The sequence below is a fragment of the Bubalus bubalis genome, chromosome 4 (assembly GCF_019923935.1).
Source record: "Bubalus bubalis isolate 160015118507 breed Murrah chromosome 4, NDDB_SH_1, whole genome shotgun sequence".
Lineage (NCBI taxonomy): Eukaryota > Metazoa > Chordata > Mammalia > Artiodactyla > Bovidae > Bubalus > Bubalus bubalis.
The window spans coordinates 136,253,831-136,278,651 of record NC_059160.1 but is presented as its reverse complement, the minus strand read 5'-3'; the positions used below and the strand labels follow the sequence as shown (position 1 = coordinate 136,278,651).

At 41.6% G+C, this 24,821-nt stretch overlaps 1 protein-coding gene across 4 annotated transcripts in view; it reads right to left on the bottom strand.

The window, feature by feature from the left end:
* Positions 1-24,821, bottom strand: part of LOC112584678 — a 358,045-nt gene that overhangs the window by 154,479 nt on the left and 178,745 nt on the right. For 3 of the 4 annotated variants that reach the window (XM_045165540.1, XR_006641005.1, XR_006550791.1), the window contains one exon: positions 18,218-18,349. In XM_045165540.1, coding sequence (XP_045021475.1) covers positions 18,218-18,332 — 115 coding nt within the window. In that variant the 5' untranslated portion in view covers positions 18,333-18,349. Of the gene's footprint in view, positions 1-16,840; positions 17,010-18,217; positions 18,350-24,821 lie in introns of those variants that run through there. The other variant, XR_006550789.1, reaches the window with a different exon arrangement.

Below are 24,821 nucleotides of genomic sequence, written 5' to 3'. Positions count from 1 at the left end.
ATCATTTTGATTAGCTTAAGAAGTTTCTCCTACACACAGACAGACAGGCACACACACACACACACGTATTTGGCATCTCCTCAAATACAAACGGAGAAGGCAACGGCAGCCCACTCCAGTACTTTTGCCTGGAAAATCCCATGGACGGAGGAGCCTGGTGGGCTGCAGTCCATGGGGTCGCTAAGAGTCGGACACGACTGAGCGACTTCACTTTCACTTTTCACTTTAATGCATTGGAGAAGGAAATGGCAACCCACTCCAGTGTTCTTGCCTGGAGAATCCCAGGGATGGGGGAGCCTGGTGGGCTGCCGTCTATGGGGTCGCACAGAGTTGGACATGACTGAAGCGACTTAGCATGCATGCATTGGAGAAAGAAATGGCAACCCACTCCAGTGTTCTTGCCTGGAGAATCCCAGGGACGGGGGAGCCTGGTGGGCTGCCGTCTATGGGGTTGCATAGAGTCGGACACGACTGAAGCAACTTAGCAGCAGCAGTAGCAGCAAACACAAACAGAATTTGATCAATTATTAAAGTATGTTTATGGGGACTTCCTTGGTGGTCCAGTGGTTAAGAATCACCTTCCAATGCAGGGGACAAAGCTTTGATCCCTGGTCAGAAAATTAAGATCCCATGTGCCACAGGGCAATGAGAGAAGCCAGGGTGCTGCAGCTACTGAGCTCGCAAACTCTAGAGTCCATGCTCCACAACTAGAGAGAAAAGCCCACCTGCTGCAACTAGAGAGAGTCCTGTGCACTGCAGTGAAGACCCAGCACAAAGAAGACCCAGCACAAAGCACATAGGATCCAGTTATGCATACGGATTATATTAACATTCCGGTCACTGATGCATTTGTTTTTCTTTTCCTGTTTTCTAAAAGCAGCAGCAGTAGTAGTAATAGCATCCTTTATGAGAGATTGTGCTTAGCTGATTTCTCTCTACTGAGACACTTAAAGGAAAAAGACAAAAGCCGAATGGGGTTAATATAGACTGTAAGGGAAGAATAATGGCTTGGAGGCTAGGAGATCTGTGTTCTGTGACCTATTTTGACATTACTAGCTTGACTACAAATGTACAATTTTTTTTAGTTTCTTCATAGATTAAAAAAGAAGGGATTCGATGGGCTCATCATTGTTTATGGTGTTTAAGAACTTAGTGTAGTGTAGTGTCAATTGCTCAGTCATGACTGACTCTTTGCAACCCCATGGGCTGTAGCCCACCAGGCTCCTCTGACCATGGAGTTCTCCAGGCAGGAATACTGGAGCGGGTAGCCATTCCCTTTCTCCAGGGGATCTCCCCAACCCAGGGATTGAATGCAGGTCTCCTTCATTGCAGGCAGATCTTTTATCATCTGAACTACCAGGGAAGTCCTTAAAAACTTCAGTTCAGTTCAGTTCAGTTGCTCAGTTGTGTCCGACTCTTTGCAACCCTATGAATTGCAGTACGCCAGGCCTCCCTGTCCATCACCAACTCCCGGAGTTTACTCAAATTCATGTCCATCGAGTCCGTGATGCCATCCAGCCATCTCATCCTCTGTCATCCCCTTCTCCTCTCGCCCTCAATCTTTTCCAGCATCACAGTCTGTTCCAATGAGTCAACTCTTTGCATCAGGTGGCCCAAGTATTGGAATTTCAGCTTCAACATCAGTCCTTCCAATGAACACCTAGGACTGATCTCTTTTAGGATGGACTGGTTGGATTTCCTTGTAGTCCAAGAGACTCTCAAGAGTGTTCTCCAACACCACAGTTCAAAAGCATCAATTCTTCAGCACTCAGCTTTATAGTCTAACTCTCACATCCATACATGACCACTGGAAAAACCATAGCACTGACTACATGGACCTTTGTTGGCAAAGTAATGTCTCTGCTTTTCAATATGCTATCTAGGTTGATCATAACTTTCCTTCCAAGTAGCAAGCGTCTTTTAATTTAATGGCTGCAGTCACCATCTGCAGTGATTTTGGAGACCCAAACAATATAGTCTGCCACTGTTTCCACTGTTTCCCCATCTATTTCCCATGAAGTGATGGGACCGGATGTCATGATCTTCGTTTTCTGAATGTTCAGCTTTAAGCCAACTTTTTCACTCTCCACTTTCACTTTCACCAAGAGGCTTTTGAGTTCCTCTTCACTTTCTGCCATAAGGGTGGTGTCATCTGCATATCTGAGGTTATTGATATTTCTCCCAGCAATCTTGATTCCAGCTTGTGCTTCTTCCAGCCCAGCATCTCTCATGATGTACTCTGCATAGAAGTTAAATAAGCAGGGTGACAATATACAGCCTTGATGAACTCCTTTTCCTATTTGGAACCAGTCTGTTGTTCTATGTCTAGTTCTAACTGTTGCTTCCTGACCTGCATATAGGTTTCTCAAAAGGCAGGTCAGGTGGTCTGGGATTCCCATCTCTTTCAGAATTGTCCACAGTTTATTGTGATCCACACAGTCAAAGGCTTTGGCATAGTCAATAAAGAAGAAATAGATATTTTTCTGGAACTCTCTTGCTTTTTCAATGATCCAGCGGATGTTGGCAACTTGATCTCTGGTTCCTCTGCCTTTTCTAAAACCAGCTTGAACATCTGGAAGTTCACAGTTCACGTATTGCTGAACCCGGGAATCCCAAACAAACACGTGGTAAAAGCAAAGGTAGCAAATGCAGTGGAGAAGTGGGAAACCAAGCAGGCAGGCTCCTGGGGTCCACAGCCACTGCCACTCAGATTAGCTATTCTTTATCTCATACACTTGGGCCCTATGGAAGATACCATATCAACAAAAAGTTGCCAAAGTTTTTCACATAAATGTTGAAAAACACTGGACTGCACAGTCTATAAGGTCTTCCTCAGCAAAGATCATATGAGTCTCTCAGAAGTAATAAACCTAGAGAATGAGTACATAGTCATCTTTTCTCCTGATCATCACTCTGGGTCTTAGATTCTGCTGATGAAGCAATAAAATATTTCTAAGGAAGACTGCTGCTAAGTCACTTCAGTCGTGTCCGACTCTGTGCGACCCCATAGACGGCAGCCCACCAGGCTCCCCCCGTCCTTGGGATTTTCCAGGCAAAAACAATGGAGTGGGTTGCCATTTCCTTCTCCAATGCATGAAAGTGAAAAGTGAAAGGGAAGTCGCTCCGTCATGTCCCACTCTGAGTGACCCTATGGACTGCAGCCCACCAGGCTCCTCTGTCCATGGGATTTGCCAGGCAAGAGTACTGGAGTTGGGTGCCATCATCTTCTCCAAAGGAATACTGGATATCCCTTAATCCACCTGGCACTTCCTGTAGATCTCTCCTTCATTGTTCACTGTGGTGATAGCTCTTAGACAGTCCACACTCAAAGCAATCCAGGTGTTCCAGTAGGGTACTTATTTAAGTTAGCTGTTTCAATAAAGCCAATGCATTCAGTGTGATAAGAATGTATAGCACTGCAAAGCTCCTTAAATAGATAAATTTAAAAACCAATAAAAAAAATTTTCTTTTCTGTTCTTCTGTCTTATTCTTGGCGCTGGTCCCTTAATTAATGTTTGGTGCTGGGGTAAGACCAGCAGAGCAATTCATTTGTATTCTAGGAAGCTGCAAAGACTATTAAAGAGAGTAGGGGCTTCACAGTGTGGGGGGAATAGGACTGAAAGAAATGCCTAGGAATAGAATTTCTAAAAATCAGTGATGCCGGGACTTCCCTGGTAGCCCAGTAGCCAAGACTCCACACTGCCAAAGCAGGGAGCCCAGGTTCAATTCCTGGTCAGAGAACTAGATCCCACATACTGCAACTAAAGACCTTGCATGCTGCAGTGAAGACTGAAGATCCTGCATGCTGCAACTAAAACCCAGAACAGCCAAATAAGTAAACTTTTTTTTTTTTTTTTTAAGAATTAGTGATGTCAACCATTAGGGAGCAAAGATACAAAATATTGTGCTTTTCTTGTCACCCCTCAACTCTATTCCCATCCTACTATAATATTGAGAAAACCAAGGCAAATACATCCTATTCCTTCTGCTGAATGGAAGCACAGCCTGATGCTGACAAATGTCACTGATCAATCAAACTAAGATCATGACATCTGGTCGCATCACTTCATGGCAAATAGATGGGGAAACAGTGGAAACAGTTTGGTGGGCGGGGGCTCTAAAATCACTGCAGATGGTGACTGTAGCCATGAAATCAAAAGACGCTTGCTCCTTGGAAGAAAAGTTATGACCAACCTAGACAGTTCAGTTCAGTCGCTCAGTCGTGTCCGACTCTTTACAACCCCACGAATCGCAGCATGCCAGGCCTCCCTGTCCTGTCCAACCTAGACAGCATATTAAAAGGCAGAGACATTACTTTGCCAACAAAGGTCCATACAGTCAAAGCTATGGTTTTTCCAGTAGTCATGTATGAGTGTGAGAGTTAGACTATAAAGAAAGCTGAGCGCCAAAGAATTTATGCTTCTAAACTGTGGTGTTGGAGAAGAATCTTGAGAGTCCCTTGGACTGCAAGAAGATCCAACCAGTCCATCCTAAAGGAAATCAGTCCTGAATATTCATTGGAAGGACTGATGCTGAAGCTGGAACTCCAATACTTTGGCCACCTGATGTGAAGAACTGACTCATCTGAAAAGACGCTGATGCTGGGAAAGATTGAAGGCCAGAGGAGAAGGGGACAACAGAAAATGAGATGGTTGGATGGCATCACCGACTCAGTAGACTTGAGTTTGAGTAAACTTTGGGAACTGGTGATGGACAGGGAGGCCTGGCATGCTGTAGTCCATGGGGACACAACTGAGTGACTGAACTCAACTGATTCCTTCTGATGAATGGAAGCACTGCCTGATGCTGACAAACATCACTGATCAATTTTAACAGGAACTACATTATTATGACAATACTGGTTACTTTGGCCAATACTTGCTGAATTACTCTGGGCCAGAAACTGCGCCCAGCACTTCACTACTATCACTTCATTTAACCTATATACGACTGTCTATAAGCTCAACATTCAGAAAACTAAGACCATGGCATCTGGTCCCATCACTTCATGGCAAATTGATGGGGAAACAGTGGAAACAATGTCAGACTTTATTTTGGGGGGCTCCAAAATCACTGAAGATGGTGATTGCAGCCATGAAATTAAAAGACACTTACTCCTTGGAAGAAACGTTATGACCAACCTAGACAGCATATTCAAAAGCAGAGACATTACTTTGCCAACAAAGGTTCGTCTAGTCAAGGCTATGGTTTTTCCTGTGGTCATGTATGGATGTAAGAGCTGGACTGTGAAGAAGGCTGAGCGCCGAAGAATTAATGCTTTTGAACTGTGGTGCTGGAGAAGACTCTTGAGAGTCCCTTGGACTGCAAGGAGATCCAACCAGTCCATTCTAAAGGAGATCAGTCCTGGGTGTTCTTTGGAAGGAATGATGCTAAAGCTGAAACTCCAGTACTTTGGCCACCTCATGGGAAGAGTTAACTCACTGGAAAAGACTCTGATGCTGGGAGGGATGGGGGGCAGGAGGAAAAGGGGATGACAGAGGATGAGATGGCTGGATGGCACCACTGACTCGATGGATGTGAGTCTGAGTGAACTCCGGGAGATGGTGATGGACAGGGAGGCTTGGCGTGCTGCGATTCATGGGGTCGCAAAGAGTCGGACATGACTGAGCGACTGAACTGAACTGAACTGATAGGCAGTTTACTTGTCATTTCCCCCAGTTTACTAATGAGAAAACTGAGGCTCAAGGGAAGTTACTGAATTTGCTCAAGTCACATAGCTAAGGAGTGACAAGCCCACATCTGTCTAACTCCGAGCACTTAACCAAAAGTTGCACTCTTCTCAAACCATTTGAATTTGATCTGCTTGGGGCAAAAGCCAAGACAGTTATTTCTGGGCACCCTCATGCCCAGGATAGTACACTGCACAGCAAATGGGATTCAAAAATTCTTGCTTTGAAATGACCATCCCTATTTTTACAAGTAACATATTGCAACTAAATCCTTTGGAAGTGGAAATATTAATACACTATTCAGTGGAACAGATCTTCACTTGTTACCATGATAGCAGAACAAAATATACACAGAAAAGCTTAATTTTAATTCATATAATCTTTAAATGGATTTGTGAACACAGGACCACCATCCTCTCTATACAGAAATCCCTAATTCTCCAGAATGCAACAATATTGAAAGAAGATCATCAAAGCAATGGATCCAAAAATAGATATAGTCTAATCCACATTAATTTTAATCTATATAATCTCCCATCTAAATGTATTTGTTACCATAAGACCATGGTCTGCTCTATATGGAATTTTCTAATTTTCTAGAATACAATATTTTAAAAGGAAAATTAAAGGCATGATCTAAAATAATGACTGATACAGTCTGGGTTAGTTTGGGATTCATCCTAAAATAACATTTAGCTCATTAGCAGTAGCACTCTGATCTATTCTCCCTACTTAGTAAGGGTTACATATGGTATTGGCTGTATTTTCCAAGCCCTGAATCAGGATACATGACACAGGATTGCTAGGGAGTATCCGGAACATATGGTCAACATCATATTAGGGAACAGCCACTGAAGATACTTTGGAGTTGCTGTTCCTACAGCACATATGTGTTTCAGAGAATAACTTCTTATTTTCCCAAAGATACAGCCCAAGTCTACCAGAAGCCTTTGAGAGTTGAAGTTAATTATATATCCAGGTAGGTGGGCCAGTGAGAAAGCTCAGAAAACAGCTTGATAAGACGAGAAATCAACCCTTCACCCATTTTCAGTTTAAAGAAGCCACATCAAACCTTAATGAGAAACCACATGTAGTGGTAAATTCTGGCATTTAATTTTATGATTATTTACAGCCATTCTGGTGCATAGCATATGGCACAGAGTTGATTTTTTAAAAGTATCAGAAAAATAAGCTAGAATGGACTAAATACATAGCAATCAAGTTTTATTCCTCTTGGTATAGAGATGAGAGACATATTTCATTAAACAAAACAAGATAAAATGGTGTCAGCTGTGGCTAATAAGTCATACTTTTGGAACTGCTTGGCATCATGTCCTAGGTGAAAACTAGTAACAAATATTAAGAGAATTAATCCTGCTTCAAAGTAATTTATTCTTAGGCAAATGTCCTACAGTCTGCCAAAAAGCTTCGTTCTTTTAATTCTACAGTCATTTATCATTCTAATAAAATGTTATAAAATACACTGTGAAACCTTTCACCTATTTGGTTTTTAAATTATCTTCTAAGGTCTCATAGGAGACTTTGGCAACAGAAACAATGTTTTCTTTTTTTCTCTCTCCAAGAATGATGCCTTTGCTCATCCAATATCCCTAAATATAAACCTAAGAGATTTGGATAAATTTACTTCTCAAATCAACTATTAATGTATGCTTCATTAAATGGGAAGATGAACAATTAAATGACACATGATATAGTTAAAAACAAAAAAAAAGAGCAGAAAAGTTTCAGGTATAAGATGGCCAATCAGAGATTCACCTCCCTTTCCACCCAAAAGCCTACCCAGAAAGAGTCTATCAGTACAAAGGAATACAACCATATGAACAGAGAGAAGGGAGAAGAGGGCAGTGCCTCACACTTCTGCAACTGGAAAGCTCTAGAAGCATAAGGATGGATAAAACAGTAGAATAGCCCATGGTCCAGAAACTACCATAAGGAGATACAGTGCAAATCACTGCAAATATAGTACAGAATGAGAGAGGCTCTGGGACAGAGTAAGAAAGACAGTCTTGACTATGAGCAAGGCTGAAAACAGAGGAGCTGGATGAAAGATGCTAGAACTGATGAGCTCCCATCAGTCCCTCTCTATCTCAATCCCCATGTATGAAGAACTGGCAGGTTGCAGGTAGTCTATCCTCTATTGTCTGGCCAAAAATTAATACACCAAAATTAAGGTGGAAGGGGAGATGAGGGTAACGCAGCAGCAGGCAACTCCTCAGCATCAGGACTACCACCATCATGCCAGGGACGGTGGAGTTGACCACTCTGCACAATCTGAAGGTGCAGGAGGTGAAAATGAATTCTTCTGTGCCAAGAGCTGTGGCCCATCACTAAAGAACTTAGTGCAGTAAGCCCAAGAAGGAGTTGATGCTCTGCAGCTGGGAGAAGGACCCAAGGCAGTGTTTAGAGAAAGGCAAGCTTCTCAACCAACGTGCCCAACCAAGTCCTTTTTTTCTCCCCCAGGCAAGACTTTACTGGGGCTCCTGCTGCAGCCCAGAGGGGATGAGGACAAACAACATGTTCCCTTGCTCGCTCACTCCCTGAGGTGGGGGGCAAACTTGTTCTTTACACAGGGTGAGGGTAGGGGTGTGTCCAGGGGTCAGGCCAGAGAAGTGGTTTAAGTGGTTTGCCCACCTTTTGTGTGGTGTTGAGGGCAGCGGGCTTGCACAATACCCTGCTTTTGCTCCCAACACCTTGTATCTGCTCCATGCTCTTCAGAAGTGGCAGTGGGGTTTTTTTGGTCTCTCTGTGTCTTTTGGCCCTGGACTTCTTTAGGGAGATAAAGTGGAGTCTTTCACAGAGTATTGGACCTGCAGTGATTATTCTGACCTGCAGCAACTTCTTCACTGTCATAAAGAGCAATCAAAGTTTCATGAGTGAGTACTGGACAAACAGGGCTGGGTGAGCGCTGACCTTATGGAGCTGTCAAAGGTCACCAAAGTGAAAACAGATAGGACTTTACCAGAGAATCCCTATCACTCAAGACCAAGGCCAGAGCCCAACCCTGAGATAGAAGACAATTTTTGATGTTGTTGTTCACTCACTAAGTCATGTCCCACTCTTTGCAACTCCATGGACTGCAGCATGGCAGGCTTCCCTGTCCTTCACTATCTCCTGGAGTTTGCTCAGATTCATGTCCATTGAGTCAGTGATTCCATCCAACCATCTCATCCTCTGCTGCCCCTTTCTCCTTCTGCCCTTAATCTTTCCCAGCAACAGGGTCTTTTCCAATGAGTTGGCACGTCACATCAGGTAGCCAAAGTACTGGAGTTTCAGCATCAGTCCTTCCAATGAATATTCAGGGTTGATTTCCTTTAGGATTTACTGGTTGGATCTCCTTGCTGTTCAAGGGACTATCAAGAATCTTATCCAACACCATAATTTGAAAGCATCAATTCTTTAATGCTCAGTCTTCTTTATGGTCCAACTCTCACATCCATACGTGACTACTGGAAAAATTATAGCTTTGACTAGATGGACCTCTGTAGACAAAGTGATATCTTTGCTTTTTAATACTGTCTAGGTTGGTCATAGCTTTCCTTCCAAGAAGGAAGCCTCTTTTAATTTCATGGCTACTGTCACCATCCACAGTGATTTTGGAGCCCAATAAAATGACATCTGTCACTGCTTCCACTTTAGAAGGCAATATGAAGCCTGCCAAACATGGCAGCCATCTCTTTTTTCTGGACCATGTGAAGATGAGTTCATGGTCCAAACCCAGTCACACTCCAGGCAACAGGCAGTGAAAACTCTCCTGCAGTTTGCATCAACCTGAAAGAGAGCTCTTTCCAGGGGATCACAAACATTAACAACAATGTTAATTAATGTGACCTGGCTGTTATTTTATACCATTTCTTGCCCATTAAACATTTTAAAGGAAAAAAAATTAAGGGGATAACTCTTCCAAAACAAACTTACTGGGGCCAGCCATAGCCTTCTAGATGCTGGCATCTGAGAATTCATGGAAAGACTCACCCTTATTATCTAAGGCAGAGGAAAAACAGAGAGAGAGAGAGAGAGAGAGAGAACTTGATTTTTAAATTTTGCATCTATTATCATTTGAAAACCATGTTCAAATGTTTGAAAATATTGAGAGCCTATCATGCCTACGCCCAATGCGGCAACAAAGTAGACCCTAGCCAGGTTTGGCTGGGTGACCATTTTCCTAAGTGGGTATGTTTATTTGAAATGCTCAATACCTCTTCTCTTAGCCACTTTTAGAGAATTAAAAATAGGTCTTGCAAGGAAACCAGCTAAAACTAATGTCCATAACATGAGGCAGCTGGATATACACACAAGTGCGATTATCTTTTGATGTCCACCAGCTAGATACAGTTAATGGCAGGCAGCTGAGCATCAAAGGAAAAATGTCCCCCATGTGCCCTTTGCTTAGATACTAGCCCATAAGTGCTTTGGAAATTCAGGTAGATTTTCAGTGGGTTATTTTTATTGTGGGTTCACAAAGATCTTCAAGGAAAAGCACCTCACTTGCAGACATTCACTCTCCAGGCTTTCCCACCTTTATTCCCATCATTCCCTCTACAATGAGCTTTAAGTCAAAATCAATGTTGAAATAAAGGATGTCAGTACTTGGTGGCTAAAGGAAATTAACTCTCAAACAGTTGAGAGCCTAAAACTTAACTTCTAAGACAATCTAGTTTATCTAGTTTATCTGCCCCAGAATTTTCTAACCTACAATTCTCATCCTAGCTCCACATTGGAGTCATCAGATGAGATACATCAGAATCTCTAGGGAAAAGCCAGGACCCTTGTCTTAAATGCTCTCCAGTTATTTCTAACATACACCAGGGTCCAGAACCCCTGAAGTTATAAGATGATTGCAGATTATTTGAATGAGAAACTGCAAAAATTGATGTAGGGCATGAGTACTACAGGCATTTCAGGAGCATATAACACTCCAAGACAGTTACTTAAGAAAACTTAAAAGATAATGATCTCAGTTGTAAGAGACTGAAAATTTAGAATCAACCAATTTCAGTTTCAGGTGGGCAAAGGAAAAGGAAATGGATGCTGGGTCACCACTGAACCCCAATTTTCATCTGGCAAATGACCCATCCCCCCAATATCAACAAATGCAGGTCAAATTGACTTGACTCTTATCCTCAGCCTAAGACGGAGGGGCCGCCTGACACTGGTCCAGTCATTCGGGGCATTGCCTTTCCCTGGCCGTAGTAATTGCTCGAGGATCAAATCAGAGCACGTAAGACATGGTTCTGCTACAACTCTTAAACCAGGGAAAGTGCTTTTTCTCCTGAGACTTGAATCTGAAAAGACATGGGTCAGAATTGGTAGAGCCAGTATTTTCAACATAAGAGAAAACCTGAGACTAACTCAGAGAAGAGTAGCTGGGAGACTTCAAAAGATAATCCAGGACCTGAATCCATAATTTGGGTTCCTGTATCGAGCTGAGCCTTAAGCTAACATTACAACTTAATTTTAAGTTATAAGAGCCAACAGATTCCCTTTTTTATAGGTTAGTGTGGATTTTGGTAACTCAAAGAATTCTAAGTGAAATGTCTTACAGCTAAAACAGTTTCTTCCTTTCTCTCTTACACTGCCCCCAATCCCAGCATAAACACAGGACATCATTTACATAGAGTCCAGACTCACATTTAGGCTTCCCTTGTGGCTCAGCTGGTATAGAATCCACTTGAAATGAGGGCGAACTGGGTTTGATCCCTGGGTTGGGAAGATCCCCCAGAGAAGGGAAAGGCTACCCACTCCAGTATTCTGACCTAGAGAATTCCATGGACTGTATAGTCCATGGGGTTCCAAAGAGTTGGACATGACAGAGCAACCTCCACTTTACTTCACTGTAGAAGTGAACTCATTCGCTCTCTGTTTTCAAAAGTCCTTTCCTTTCATCCAGCCCCATGATAGTCTGAGAAGGATTACCCTATATTAATGCACAAAGAAAAAGCTTGAGTAGAAGACACTTGGGCTGGGAATACCTTATCAATTGTTCCTATCAAAGACATCAAGACACAGATTCACAAGGAAAATAAATACAAAGACATTTATCACAGTAAACTACTGGACATATCATAGCAAAATGACTAAAACCTAAAGACAAGGAGAAAATCTTCAGAGAATCCAGAGACAGTAATGTATATTACCTTCAAAAAAAAACCCTAATAAGATTTATAGCTGATTTCTCAACAATAATAAGGGTCAGAAGAAAATGAAATATCCTCAAAATGATAAAATGAACTACAACTATAAATGCACTAGGGAAAAAAAAAAAAAAATATATATATATATATACAGACATAAATCTGGCAGTTCAAAAATCTTTCTTAACATCACATTAAAGAGGGAAATCATGAAAGAAATCCAAGAGGAATATATCTGACCATATAAAACCAAAAATTTATAAGCTTTAGGTAAAATTCATGCTATAAAATGTGTAAGATGTTTTCAAACAGAGGAAAAAGTATAATATTTTCAATATATAAGACAGTAAACTATTATCCTTAACAGGTAGTCTTTACAAATCAATAAGAAAAAATACTGTAAGCACCCTAAAATTGGCAAAGAATATATAACATAATAAACAAACAAAAAATGTTTAATAAATTTGAAAAATTTTAACTTCATTAATAGTAAATATACAAATTAAACAAAAATGTTACAGAAAGTTTCAGCTATGAAATGATCAATATTTTAAAAATGAATTTAATATTGGGGCTTCCATGGTAGCTCAGCTGGTAAAGAATTCGTCTGCAATGTGGGAGACCTGTGTTCGATCCTTGGGTTGGGAAGATTCCTTGGAGAAGGAAACGGCTACCCACTCCAGTGTTCTGGCCTGGAAAATTCCATGGACTGTTTAGTCCATGCGGTCACAAAGAGTTGGACACGACTGAGCATTGAGTTTTTCAGAAAAGCTGCTGATAATTAGGCTCTGTGCACTTCTGGAGGGCAATTTAGGAGTGTAAACATCCACGCACTCTTCCTAGAAGGCAGCTGAGCAGCACATAGGCAGCAGTCTAGTGGTTAAAACTGTGTACTTCCACTGCAGGGGAAGCGGGTTTGATCCCTAGTTGGGGAACTAAGATCTCACGTGCCGTGTGGTGGGGCCAAAAAATAGGTTAAGGCATGTCCCTTGGCCCATTAGTTACATGTTTAGGAAAAATCCTTAATTATAATAAAAAATGAATAAATATTTAGCTATAAAAACTACATAGCTATATAGTACAAATGAGTAAAATTTTAAAACAGTGTAAATCTTCAACAATAGGATAGTTATCAAAATAGTAAAACACATTGTAATTATATTTTTAATAAGAAATACAAACAAGTAAGCACAGTATTACTTCATTTTTCTGGTTTTTATAGGACATATACCACCTTTTGTACAATAGCACAAATTATAAATATATGGTATTGGACTCAATTTATATGCCTCTCTAGATTTGTTCAACCCCACTGGCCTCCCAGGTTAAAGGAAGAGTTCCAGCTGGACAGTGATATAACCATCTAGCATGAGTTCCATGCTGAAGACTCTGGGCAAACAAGGCATGGCACACATTGAGGACAGGAAATCCCTTCGAGGACTCTCAAATCACATCCCACAAGTCCTAATTACATATCTAGGAAGCCCCAGAGCGTTCAGCTTGGGTGTCCAGAGAGAGAAGAAGCAAGTTCAACATATTTGGCCACCTGATGTGAAGAACTGACTCATTTGAAAAGACCCTGATGCTGGGAAAGATTGAAGGCGGGAGAAGGGGATGAAGATGAGATAGTTGGATGGCATCACCGACTCGACGGACATGAGTTTAAGTAAGCTCCAGGAGTTGGTGATGGACAGCGAAGCGTGGCGTGCTGCAGTCCATGGGCTTGCAAAGAGTCAGACACGACTGAGAGACTGAACTAAATTGATTCTTGTCTTGTTGCTGTTGTTCAGTCACTAAGTCGTGTCTGACTCTTTGTGACCCCATGAACGGCAGCATACCAGGCTTCCCTGTTCTTCACTATCTCCCTGAGTTTATTCAAACTCATGTCCATTGAGTCAGTGAGGACAGCCAACCATCTCATCTTCTTCTGCCCCTTCTCCCCCTGCCCTCAATCCTTCCCAGAATCAACGTCTTTTCTAGTGAGTCAGATCTTTGCATCAGGTAGCCAACATATTGGAGCTTCAGCTTCAGCATCAATCCTTCCAATGAATAGTCAGGGTTGTCTTACATCTATTTCCTTTCTATTGGTAGCTTTGGTGGAAAAAAAAAATAGCACTTATACTTGGAATGATTAAGAGATCATCCTGGAATGTAGCATCATTCCCAATTCATGGAAAGAATCCTTGAGAAACGTTTCAAAGCATCATCTGTGTTTATGCCCTAAACAGATTGAATCTTAGCATACCCACAGTCATCACCTGAGATGCTCTCTTCAGTGTTCCTTGAAAGCAAATTCTTATGAGTCTTAGCTTCTAAAACACAATCCCTCTTCATCTCACCCCAAATCTAGGTGGTCTTACATTTTTGATAAGAATAATAATGAATGATGAGAGTAAGACAACAAAGGATGAGATTAAAGATTCATTAATCAAATGTTTCAGAATATAGGCAAATTTACTCAAATTCTGACCATGCAAATGTTGACTTTAGAATCCTTTAGGAAAAATGCAGTTAAATCTGTATCAACATTTTAAGGAAGACAATCAAAGTCAAACATTATTATCTTTTATGATAAGTTTCTGTTGCCATGACACAGGTTCCCTTTTTGTGATTTCAACAGTGAAGATTAAAAAAAAAAAAAACAATTTAAAAGAAACCTCATATAGATTTTTACAAAATGTGGCTGAAATTGGTAATATGAGATTACTAAACTGAGAAGCATTTTTTAGAATTTTAAAGTTGTTAAGACTCCAAAAATATATAAGCCACAGTCTGCACACTAAGACTCAAGACTTTTCATCATAGGAGAAAGCCCATACGGTAAGGAAAGGTAAATAAAAATCTGCCTTGCACAATTCAAATGACATTACAACCTTAAAAAAAATTTTCAACCTGTTAGTCTTCTGTTCACGTTTCACTGTAAGTTCCCAGAAACCAGAGTACATGTCTGTTCATGACTGTATTTCTTAAGAGTCTAGAACATCTTTACAGTAATTATTTTAATTGATAACTTTGGCATTAAAAATTTTCTTGGCTTTTAAATGTGTATATGATTCCTTTCTAATAAATTCTTGCTTCAGGCACAGACTGTTAGTGACTTCACCCCATCAACATATAACTCAAATAACATAGTAACCCACTACCCTGAAATGTTAGGACCTGGAATAAAACAGCGTGTAGGTAGTGCCTGACTTGATGGCTAACAGTTTAGATGGGAACCAGGGAGTTGTTGGAAGCCATGAAAAGAAAAATCAAGGCCCGGTAGGAACAGGAAGCAGCACACAGGAAGAGGCAGAAGCTGAGCAGCAAAAAGAACCTCACTGAGGCTCAGCGGCATCCTCGATGTACTGCAGCTGTGTCTATCAATAAAGCCCGCCTTTGACTCAAGGGATCGCAAGTTAAATTTCTATCACATGTAACTGAAACACTTCTGACCAAGTCATCATTTTCCCCTCTAAATCCTATTCTTAATTATTGCCCACTCAAGTTCTATCTCCCTTGAGACAGTTAACTCACATTTCGTTACAAAACAAACAAAAGAATATAGATCAGATGTCATAAGGATGAACCTCAAGTTTATGTTCAGAGTATTTCATTAAACTCTTATTTTATAGCATTGGGTAGCACTCAAAACAAAAGGCCTTCAGTTGAGACCTAAAGATGCTCTTACCCGGCATATGGTTCTACCACAGTGATCATTTTAAACATGCCCTAAACTGAGTTAATTGCATTTCTTATAAAATTCACTAATTTTCAATAGTATGTTTTTACTTTCTTTCCAATAATAATCCCTAATGTTTTTCTACATCTGCTGTCAGTTTTGAGACGCTCAACAACCAAGTGGAAAGTAGCGTGGCTATTTGCATTTTTGTACTACTCATGGTAGACTAATTGCTGCAATTCAGAAAGTTCAGTAACTCAAAACCATTTACTTTTGGCTGGTGTTGAGTCAAATGCAAACTAAACAGCTCTCAGACACGCCCTTGTGATGTCACCATCATCAGCACCAACACAGGAAGAGGAAAGAGCCTGGGAAGGTAAATACATCAGATTCGCCACCTCTTCAGAAGTGATGCATACAAATCTACTCATATTCTATTGGCCAGAATTAGTCACGTGGTCTTGGCTAAGATGCAAGAGAAAGACATCTCCCTTGAGTAGCTGCTTTCTGGAAGCAAATCCACACTATGGAAGAAATCACAGATTTATTGTATTTGTCCCTGTCACAGTTTTATGGATAAAGACATTGAAGTTCACATAGAGCAGAAATTAAAGCAGAACAGTTACTCCAACCCAGGTGTTCTCTTAGGTGGTGCTTTCCTTCAGTACTAATGCCAAAGTCAGTCACAATGATATGCATTTAGGATTGACATTGAGGGGACTTCCCTGGGGGTTTAGTGGTTAAGACTCTGCACTTTCATTGCAAGGGATGCAGGTTTGATCCCTGGTCAGGGAACTAAGATCCCACATGCCATGTGGTCAAAAAATAATAATAAAAAAATTTTTTTAATAAAGATGACTTTGAATTATACACACCTCTCCTTTTTCTCATTTTCCCCATTCTTTTAGTTCTCTTTTAAAGATCAATTATTAGTGATTTTTTTCTGACTCTTTCCTTTCCACTCTGCTTTGTCCTACCACATTAACCACACTGCCTCTATTTTTGTTTTTATTAGTATTTATCTATATCGGGGTATATTTTACAAAGGTCCATACCTGCTAGCCAAATACAAGCACCTTAAAAACAATCTTACTCCTCTATGTGTCTGTTTCTCAAAAAGTGATTAATTAGTGACTGCTTGGTAAGTGAGAAAAGGCTTTCTCCACATCCAAGTTCATTCAGCACCTTGACCTCTTTCGTACAGGTGAAACCTTTTTCCTCAATTAATATGGAAAATCAAAAACAGAAGCCAGAGCACACATGACAGATATAAAAATGTAACCCTGTATTCTTCTACATTTAACACATTTTATGAACATTCTTGTTCAGCAGCATTACCAGTCCCCTCCCCCCCTTTAAATGTTTGTTTAATCCCACCATTCAGCAGCCTCAAGAGTCAGGGCACCTGCATTTGCTGTGAGTTGATGCTTGAATGAACCTTAAATCTTCATGTTCTTTCTGACACCGTGCTGAGACAAACTCTTTGATTCAGGAAAACTGCATACTCTATGGAATAGAGCTGAAGCAATTAATCAAGTATTTAATTATATTGTAACAGAACACAGTTATGAGCTTTTAACTAACAATGGGAAAGAGTCCCCAGTGACCTTAGGCCACAGAAGACACTAACACACAAAAGGCTTTTTAAACCTCAGTTCTTGGGGTCTCAGTGGAAACATGTGGAAGCACAGAATGGATTGGCATTGAAAGGCTAAAAATATGGCAGTCAACTCTTTAAAAGCAGGGTTTTTAAATTTGGAGACTGCCTGTTCCAGAAGTTCCTAATCACTGGTCCAGACTGGTGCAAATGTTCACCACCTTGAACACTCTAAAACAGAGCACCTAGGCACCTTTCCCCTTTGTCTCTTTCCTCTAAGAGTCCACGGTCAAAAATCTAGATATCATAATCTTGACATTTTAAAGCATGATGTCTTAAAGGGCATGCAATGCTGAAAGAAACCATCCTATTCTTGGATGGTTTGTGAACTCAGAATCCATATGATGATGTAATCATTTTATTTCCTGTTCTTACTATGTCCATCTCACATGGATATCCAGAAGTCTCCTCTCTTGGTCGCCTTCCTTTTCAACCCCCCAACTTCAAATCCAAAGTCCTGGTTCATTCTGTTGCTATCCTGTCCAAACCCAGACAGGTAGGTTCCTGACCTACCCTTCCCAGTAAGGTGAGGCTGGACATGTACATTCTTCAGACTGGAGTTCCTATGAAACAAACTAATTCCTCTCTAACACTGAGAGCAGATCATGGCATAACTCTGATAGGTTTTTAAAACAGCCTATTTTCACACCAGGATGAGAATGGGGAGATGACAAGGTGATGAAGGGACAGGGAGTCCCATCTTGCCACAAAACTTTGCCTCCCTACTATCATCTGGGATGAGAAACAATCTGTCTATACAACATAGCACTCTATTTACATACAGCTCACACTCACTCTTCTGGACCAAGAAGAATTATTTCAGCTTCCCAGCAAGTGTGTAAAGAGTTGTCTACTACCAACAGAGTTAAGATTTCAGATTAAGGCTTAATTCTGAAGAGGTCTGAAAACTACACTGTGTGGTAGGGTGGATTATTGTTCAATTTCTCCCTCGTTCCCTATTTAAAAAAAAAAAAAAGAAGCAGCCTACCTATCTACACCCTTTGCCATGTGATTCTTCAGTGTTAAGAAATAGAATATGCAAAATATACAGCTCTACCTTCAACTTGGTCAGGTGACTTGCTTCGACCACTGGAATGTGGGTGGAAGAGACAGCGTGCCAGTTCCCAACAGTTTAAGAGGCATCGCTTGTTACCTTCAGCCCCTACACCCATCTTCCTTTACCTTGGGTCTGGAAATGAGAAGACACATGGAATGGAGTCAAAATAAGAGAAGTAACACCAAGTTGAGCCCAGCAGAACCACAAACAATTTGCAGCCCTCATGATAACATGAGCAATAAGTGAATAACACTGCAATTTGGGGTTTGTTTGTTGCTGCAGCCAAAGTTAACTAATATGAATGATACTCAAATTTTTCACAATCTATCTCAAACATAAGCTTTCCATCTTCCCCTGCCACCCTTCTTCCCTCCACAAAATATGTTTCGGACAAATGGTTAGCCCTTAAATGTACCCTCTTATCTTTCCATGTCCATGGCTTTGCTCATGAAAATCCCCTGGCCTAGAATATACAAGTTCTAGTGCAAACAGAACAGGCTTTAAAGTCACCTAAACCAGGCTTTGAAACCAAGACCATCACTTAAATTTAGCTACGTGCTCTCTGAGTTTCAGTATCTCTATCTGTGGGAATGGGGCTGAGGGGCGAGCAGGAGATGATGGAAAAAGAAGCATCAACTTTAACAGAAGACCAACACATATTTTCTGCTAATCATTATTCTGACCCCATGACCTAGCCTTAGTTTTATCACCTGTAAAATGGTGATCATGGGTTCTGGAGCTGATTAAGTGGCATAGAGTTGGGAAATCAACTAGGACAGAGCTTAACACTGTCCTGGTTAATTTTTTGTGGGCTGAAAACTTAAATAAATAAATAGGGCTTCCCTGGTGGCTCAGTGGTAAAGAAATCACCTGCCAATGCAGGAGACATGGGTTCAATCCCTGGTCTAGGAGGAACCCACATCCCCGTGTGCCACAGCTACTGAGCCTGTACCCTAGAGCCTGGGAGCTGCAACTGCTGAAGCTCACATGCCGAGAGCCTGTGCTCTGCAACAAGAGAAGACCCCACAGTGAGGAGTCCACATATCCCAAATAGAGGATAGCCCTGGCTCACTGCAACTAGAGGAAAAATCCACAGAGAAATAAAGACCCAACACAGCCAAAAATAAATAAATAAAGTATACAATCCAACTGGGGCATCCCAAGAGGTACAGTGGTAAAGAATCTGCCTGCCAATGCAGGAGACATAAGAGACGTGGGTTTGATCCCTGGGCCGGGAAGATTCCCTGGAGGAGGAAAGGGCAAACCACTCCAGTGTTCTTGACTGAAAAATCTCACGGACAGAGGAGCCTGGTGGGCTACCAGGCCATGAGATCACACAGAGTGGGACACGACGGAGCAGCTAAGCACAGGTACAAGCATGCAATCAAACTGAATAAGAGATCTCAAAGCAATTTTAAAATAATTGTCAAATTAATAAACATGCATCTTCTTTCTACATGTGCCATGTAGAACATTAGGTTCACTGAAGATATTAAAATGTATTTCTTGAGAAAAGTGTTCCACAGTTAAATAAGTTCAGAAAATCTTGCATAAAATACCTCCCTTTGGATATTCATAGTGCACATTAAAAATTAAAGGCTCTGAGAAATCATGTGATAAATAATCTTATTTGACTTAATTTAGCATCTCCTAAAAGGACTATCCTGGAGAAGGCAATGGCAACCCACTCCAATACTCTTGCCTGGAAAATCCCATGGACGGAGGAGCCTGGTGGGCTGCAGTCCATGGGGTGGCTAGGAGTCAGACACGACTGAGTGACTTGACTTTCACTTTTCACTTTCATGCATTGGAGAAGGAAATGGCAACCCACTCCAGTGTTCTTGCCTGGAGAATCCCAGGGACGGGGGAGCCTGGTGGGCTGCCGTCTATGGGGTCGCACGGAGTCGGACACGACTGAAGCGACTTAGCAGCAGCAGCAGCAAAAGGACTATCCACTGTTCCTCCTATTGGGATACCTATTAACATTCAAAGTCTTTCAGAATATGGTTTGTGTCTTAGTCTGCTAGGGCTGTCACAACAAAGGACCATAGACTGGGCAGCCTAAGCAGCAAGAATTTATTTTCTCACAGCTCTGGAAGCCAGAAGTCTCAGATCAGGGTGCCAGCCCAGTCAGTTTCCAGTCAGGGCCTTCTTCCTGGCGTGGACATGCCTCTCACTGTGTCCTCACGTGGCAGAGAAAGAGAGAGCATGACCGGGGCAGTGGGGAGATCTCTTCCTTTTCTTCTAAGGCCACCAATCTTATCAAGTTAGGGCACCACCCCTAGGATCTCATGTAACCTTAATCACCTCCTAAAAGCCCTATCTCAAAATGCAGCCATACTGGAAGCAAAGGCTTCAACATATGAATGGGGGTGGGGGCACACCATTCAGTTCCTAATAGTTCGGGAAATGCTCGTAAAGTATGAAGCATAACAGGAAAAAAAGAAAAGAAAGAGAAGTGTAGCAGAATGAATTCAATCCGTTTTGATGAAAACACACAATACTTTATAGAGGAGGAGGACTTATATTAGTCTGGGACCCAGGGTAGATTGAGCAAGTTATTAAGGGATCTGTAATTTTAAGCTGATGCATTTGCCAAATTTCAGGAGAATGGGCAATTTGCTGGTCCAGGCAGAGCAGATATGAGAATCATGTGGCTGAAACTTCCAAATCTTAAAATCTGATACATTCAAACACCTCTCTGTCCAAGGTCCTCTTCCCACAAACTTCCTCCATTGCCCTGCTATGAATATGCAGGAAAAAAGATGTACCCCATGATAATTATTTGTGAGAATACAAATAATAGGAAGAGGATTCAATGAAATTTATGGCCACCTTTTGGGCTCAAGCCAACTCCCTGGCAAAACATCTCCTGTTTACAGGGGATAAGTATAGGAAAAGAGTCACACTGATGAGCTTAAATAATACAGATAATTTGGCTCTATGGATCAAGGTTCAAGTGCTAAGGCACCTGGAATCATTGGTTAGCCTTCAATAGGTGGCTAACTTGGCTACATCTAATGCTTGCTTTACCCACACACTGCAGCATAAGGATAAAGCAGGCATTGGAATCAATCATATTACAACACTGCTGCATCTCATTTGATGCCAGATCCATGGATTTGTCAAGCCTTTAGCTTTTTCATACTGGGAAACTCGTTTCTTTAAGATTCAGGAGACAACCTTATACAAATTATCTTAATGTCGTATGAAATATGCCTCTAAGTTGTGTCCAACTGTTTGTGACCCCATGGACTGTAGCCCGCCAGGATCCAGGCAAGAATATGGGAGGACTGCCATTTTCTCCCTCTAGGAGATCTTCCTGCCCCAGGGGCTGAACCCCGTGTATCCTGTGTCTCCTGCATTGGCAGGTGAATTCTTTACCACTGAGCTACGAGGGAGGCCCTCATACGAAATACACAGGTTTGAAAATTCAAATGCTCACAGGAACCAGCATGGCAGAGGCAAATGGGTAAAACTGGATAAGTTCAATGGATAGGAGTGGTGAGCAGTCTGACAGACTGGGGAACACATGCTTCTAAAGGGCCCCCCCCCATTATCTCCAAAATTCTAGCCCATATTATCTTGTAGACACGTGAGCTTAGTATTGACACACCTCCTGATTTTTCAAGAAAAGTTGGCACTCTGGATTTTGATGTGAAATTCAACCTTTAAATGTTAGCAACAAACCAAATATCTTTCAACCCTCTCTATAGATATGAATAACACTCCCCATCTCCCACCCACACACAGACACACATGCAAATACACTTAAGGGATAACTCCAGCCCATAGGTCACCAGAGTTGAACCTGTGACATATGCTATAAATATTTACTGAATAAAGACATCAAAGCTATGCCAAAATACACTACTCCGATGGAGGGAAGAACACCAGAGAAGGTCTGATCTTTTCAGACCAGCAGCTGGCATCGTCAGAACGGTACAACATTAAGTTTATCTTTGCTCCAAAGAGAGAACTGACCACTAAGATTTAAGGAAATGCCTGAGAGAACTGGCCATCCAATATTATCCCTTCTCTGTTAAACAAATACTTCATGAAGAACCCTAGTCCAGATGTCATGATAGATGCAATAGGCATGGATTTCACTGCCTGACTCAATGTCAAATTGGAAACATCACTACTCTTTCCATACTCTTGATGAATATGACTTCAATATGATGACATTAAGTTATGCATACAAAGTTATGCACATATTGTGTCATTAAGATTTAATTGCAAGATGCATTACATATAAATCCAAAACTCTTCACAGCTCACCATGGTTTTTGTTTTTTGTGTTTGTACTTTCTCCAGGATGATTTGATCTTGAGAGAGAATGCCTTAGCAGGAAGAAAGAAAAGTGCTACCAAATATTAGTGAAAGTAAAAGTCGCTCAGTTGTGTTCAACTCTTTGCGACACAGTTCATAGAATTCTCCAGGCCAGAATACTGGAAAAAGCCTTTCTCTTCTCCAGGGGATCTTCCCAATCCAGGGATCGAACCCAGGTCTCCCACGTTGCAGGCATATTCTTTACCGGCTGAGCCTCAAGGGAAGCCCGAATAAGGTATCCAAATAAGTTGTGTCCAACTCTTTGAAATCCCATGGACTGAATACCAGATTTTAGAGGACACATTTAATTCTGGCACTTCCTTGGATAAACTGTTTCCTGCACTCCTTGCTCCATCGCTATCCTTCCAGTCTCTGCCACCTGAGGAGAAAGCAAGATTCAAGGCACCCAGTTTAAACCTGTTATTAGAAACTAATGAGTTGAACAGTGGTTCTATTTTACAGACTTGACCAGATTCAGTGGGATGTTACACCATTTAAAAACTAAATAGCCCCTTTTTATTTCAAAGACAGCAGATAGGAAAAACAAATTGACAATGTATCTTGAAAGAGCTCATCCCACATGCAGACAAATTTTTACAGAGAAAGAGCACAGAAATACAACCTGCTGAATATTGAATTGGACTTATTTTAAGCCCTTGGATTCAGAGCACTGCACATACATAAACACAGAGCTGCTGCATCTTCTGGTTTTTCCAAAGAACAGGCTATAGCAAAAAGGAATATAGAAAGTTTATAGGGTCAATCACAATGAGAAACAAGGGAGTCGAACAGGGCTCATTCAGATTTCAGGCCATCACCGCTACTCTACCAAAACTTAATACGAAAAGCTCGTTATGATTTATTCCATGAAAGAGCATCCCTGAGCAGAAACTAACACAACACTGTAAAGAAACAATACACCAATAAAACAGATAAATAGAAATAAAGCGATAAAAATAAAGTTAAAAAAAGAAAAAAGAAAGAAGGTCCCTGCCTTGTTCGTTTTGCTAGGCCTCCACCCCACCCCCACGTTCAACCCAGCTGTAGATTTTTTACTTTTAATTTCACCCAACTCTACTCTTAGCTTTATAATGACTTTAACTGTTCAATATTTAAAGAACCAATTAATTAAATAACATTTATTATGCTGTAAGGACAGTGGTTCTCATATTTTCATATGCATAAGAATTACCAGGGGAGCTTGTTAAAAACTCCAGGCACCCACCAACCCAGAGATCCCAGTTCAGTAAGTCTGAGCTGGGGAGCACGAATTTTATTCTTAACAGTCCTGCTTCATCTGATTGTGGTGACCGGCTGATTGCATTTAGGGACACACTACTCGAGGGACTAAGGGATTAGACAACTGCACGCTCTGAAGGGGGTAAAGAAAACCAGCAAAGTACGAGTCCCTGGTCCATTACTCACTAGCTGTGTGATCTAGGGGAAGTCAGTACATGCTCTGTGCCTCAGTCTGCCTCATTAGCAAAATGAGAAAAACACCAACCTAAGTCATAGGGTTGCTGGGGATGTGATCAGTCAAGTTCGTATCTCATTCTACCCTCTCTAGGAGGACTCTTGCTGATTCCAGAGGCCTCCTGCTCCATTGATCACCAGTTCCAGAGCTTCCCTGGTGGCTCAGCTGGTAAAGAATCTGTCTGCAATGCAGGAGACTGGGTTTGATCCCTGGGTCTGGAAGATCCCCTCGAAAAGGGACTAGCTACCCACTCCAGTATTCTTGCCTGGAGAATTCCATGGACAGAGGAGCCTGGTGGGGGTACAGTCCATGGGTCGCAAAGAGTCAGACATGACTGAATGCACCTTTCAGAACAACTGGGGAAGAGGGTCAGGCCCTGTGAAAAAGAATCATGGAAAATTTGGGGACAGCAAATATACAGCCCAATCCATGGGTGTACTAGGGAAGAAAAGCGTAGTGGTCTGAGGGAAAATAGGTGTGATGTGTGAGCTGTTCCCCCCACCTCAATCACGTCTGGGGGGACAGCCAGCACTATGGGAAGGTAAACAAGGATGGGCACTATCCTTGAGGCAACCAGAAAATAAATAAATAAACCTTTTGGGACAAGTGACACTTTTCCACCTAAGTGGACTGTTTTCAGTGTGTACACACGGGTTTTACTATCTTATTTTTAGGGGGAAAAAAAAAACAGGTAGCTGCTGGCCACTGACCTTCGCCTGACCAGGGTGAACATCTTAAATCAAGAGCTCGCTACAACACAGCTGAGCTTAGCGATTTTAATGAGAAATCTGGTCCTGC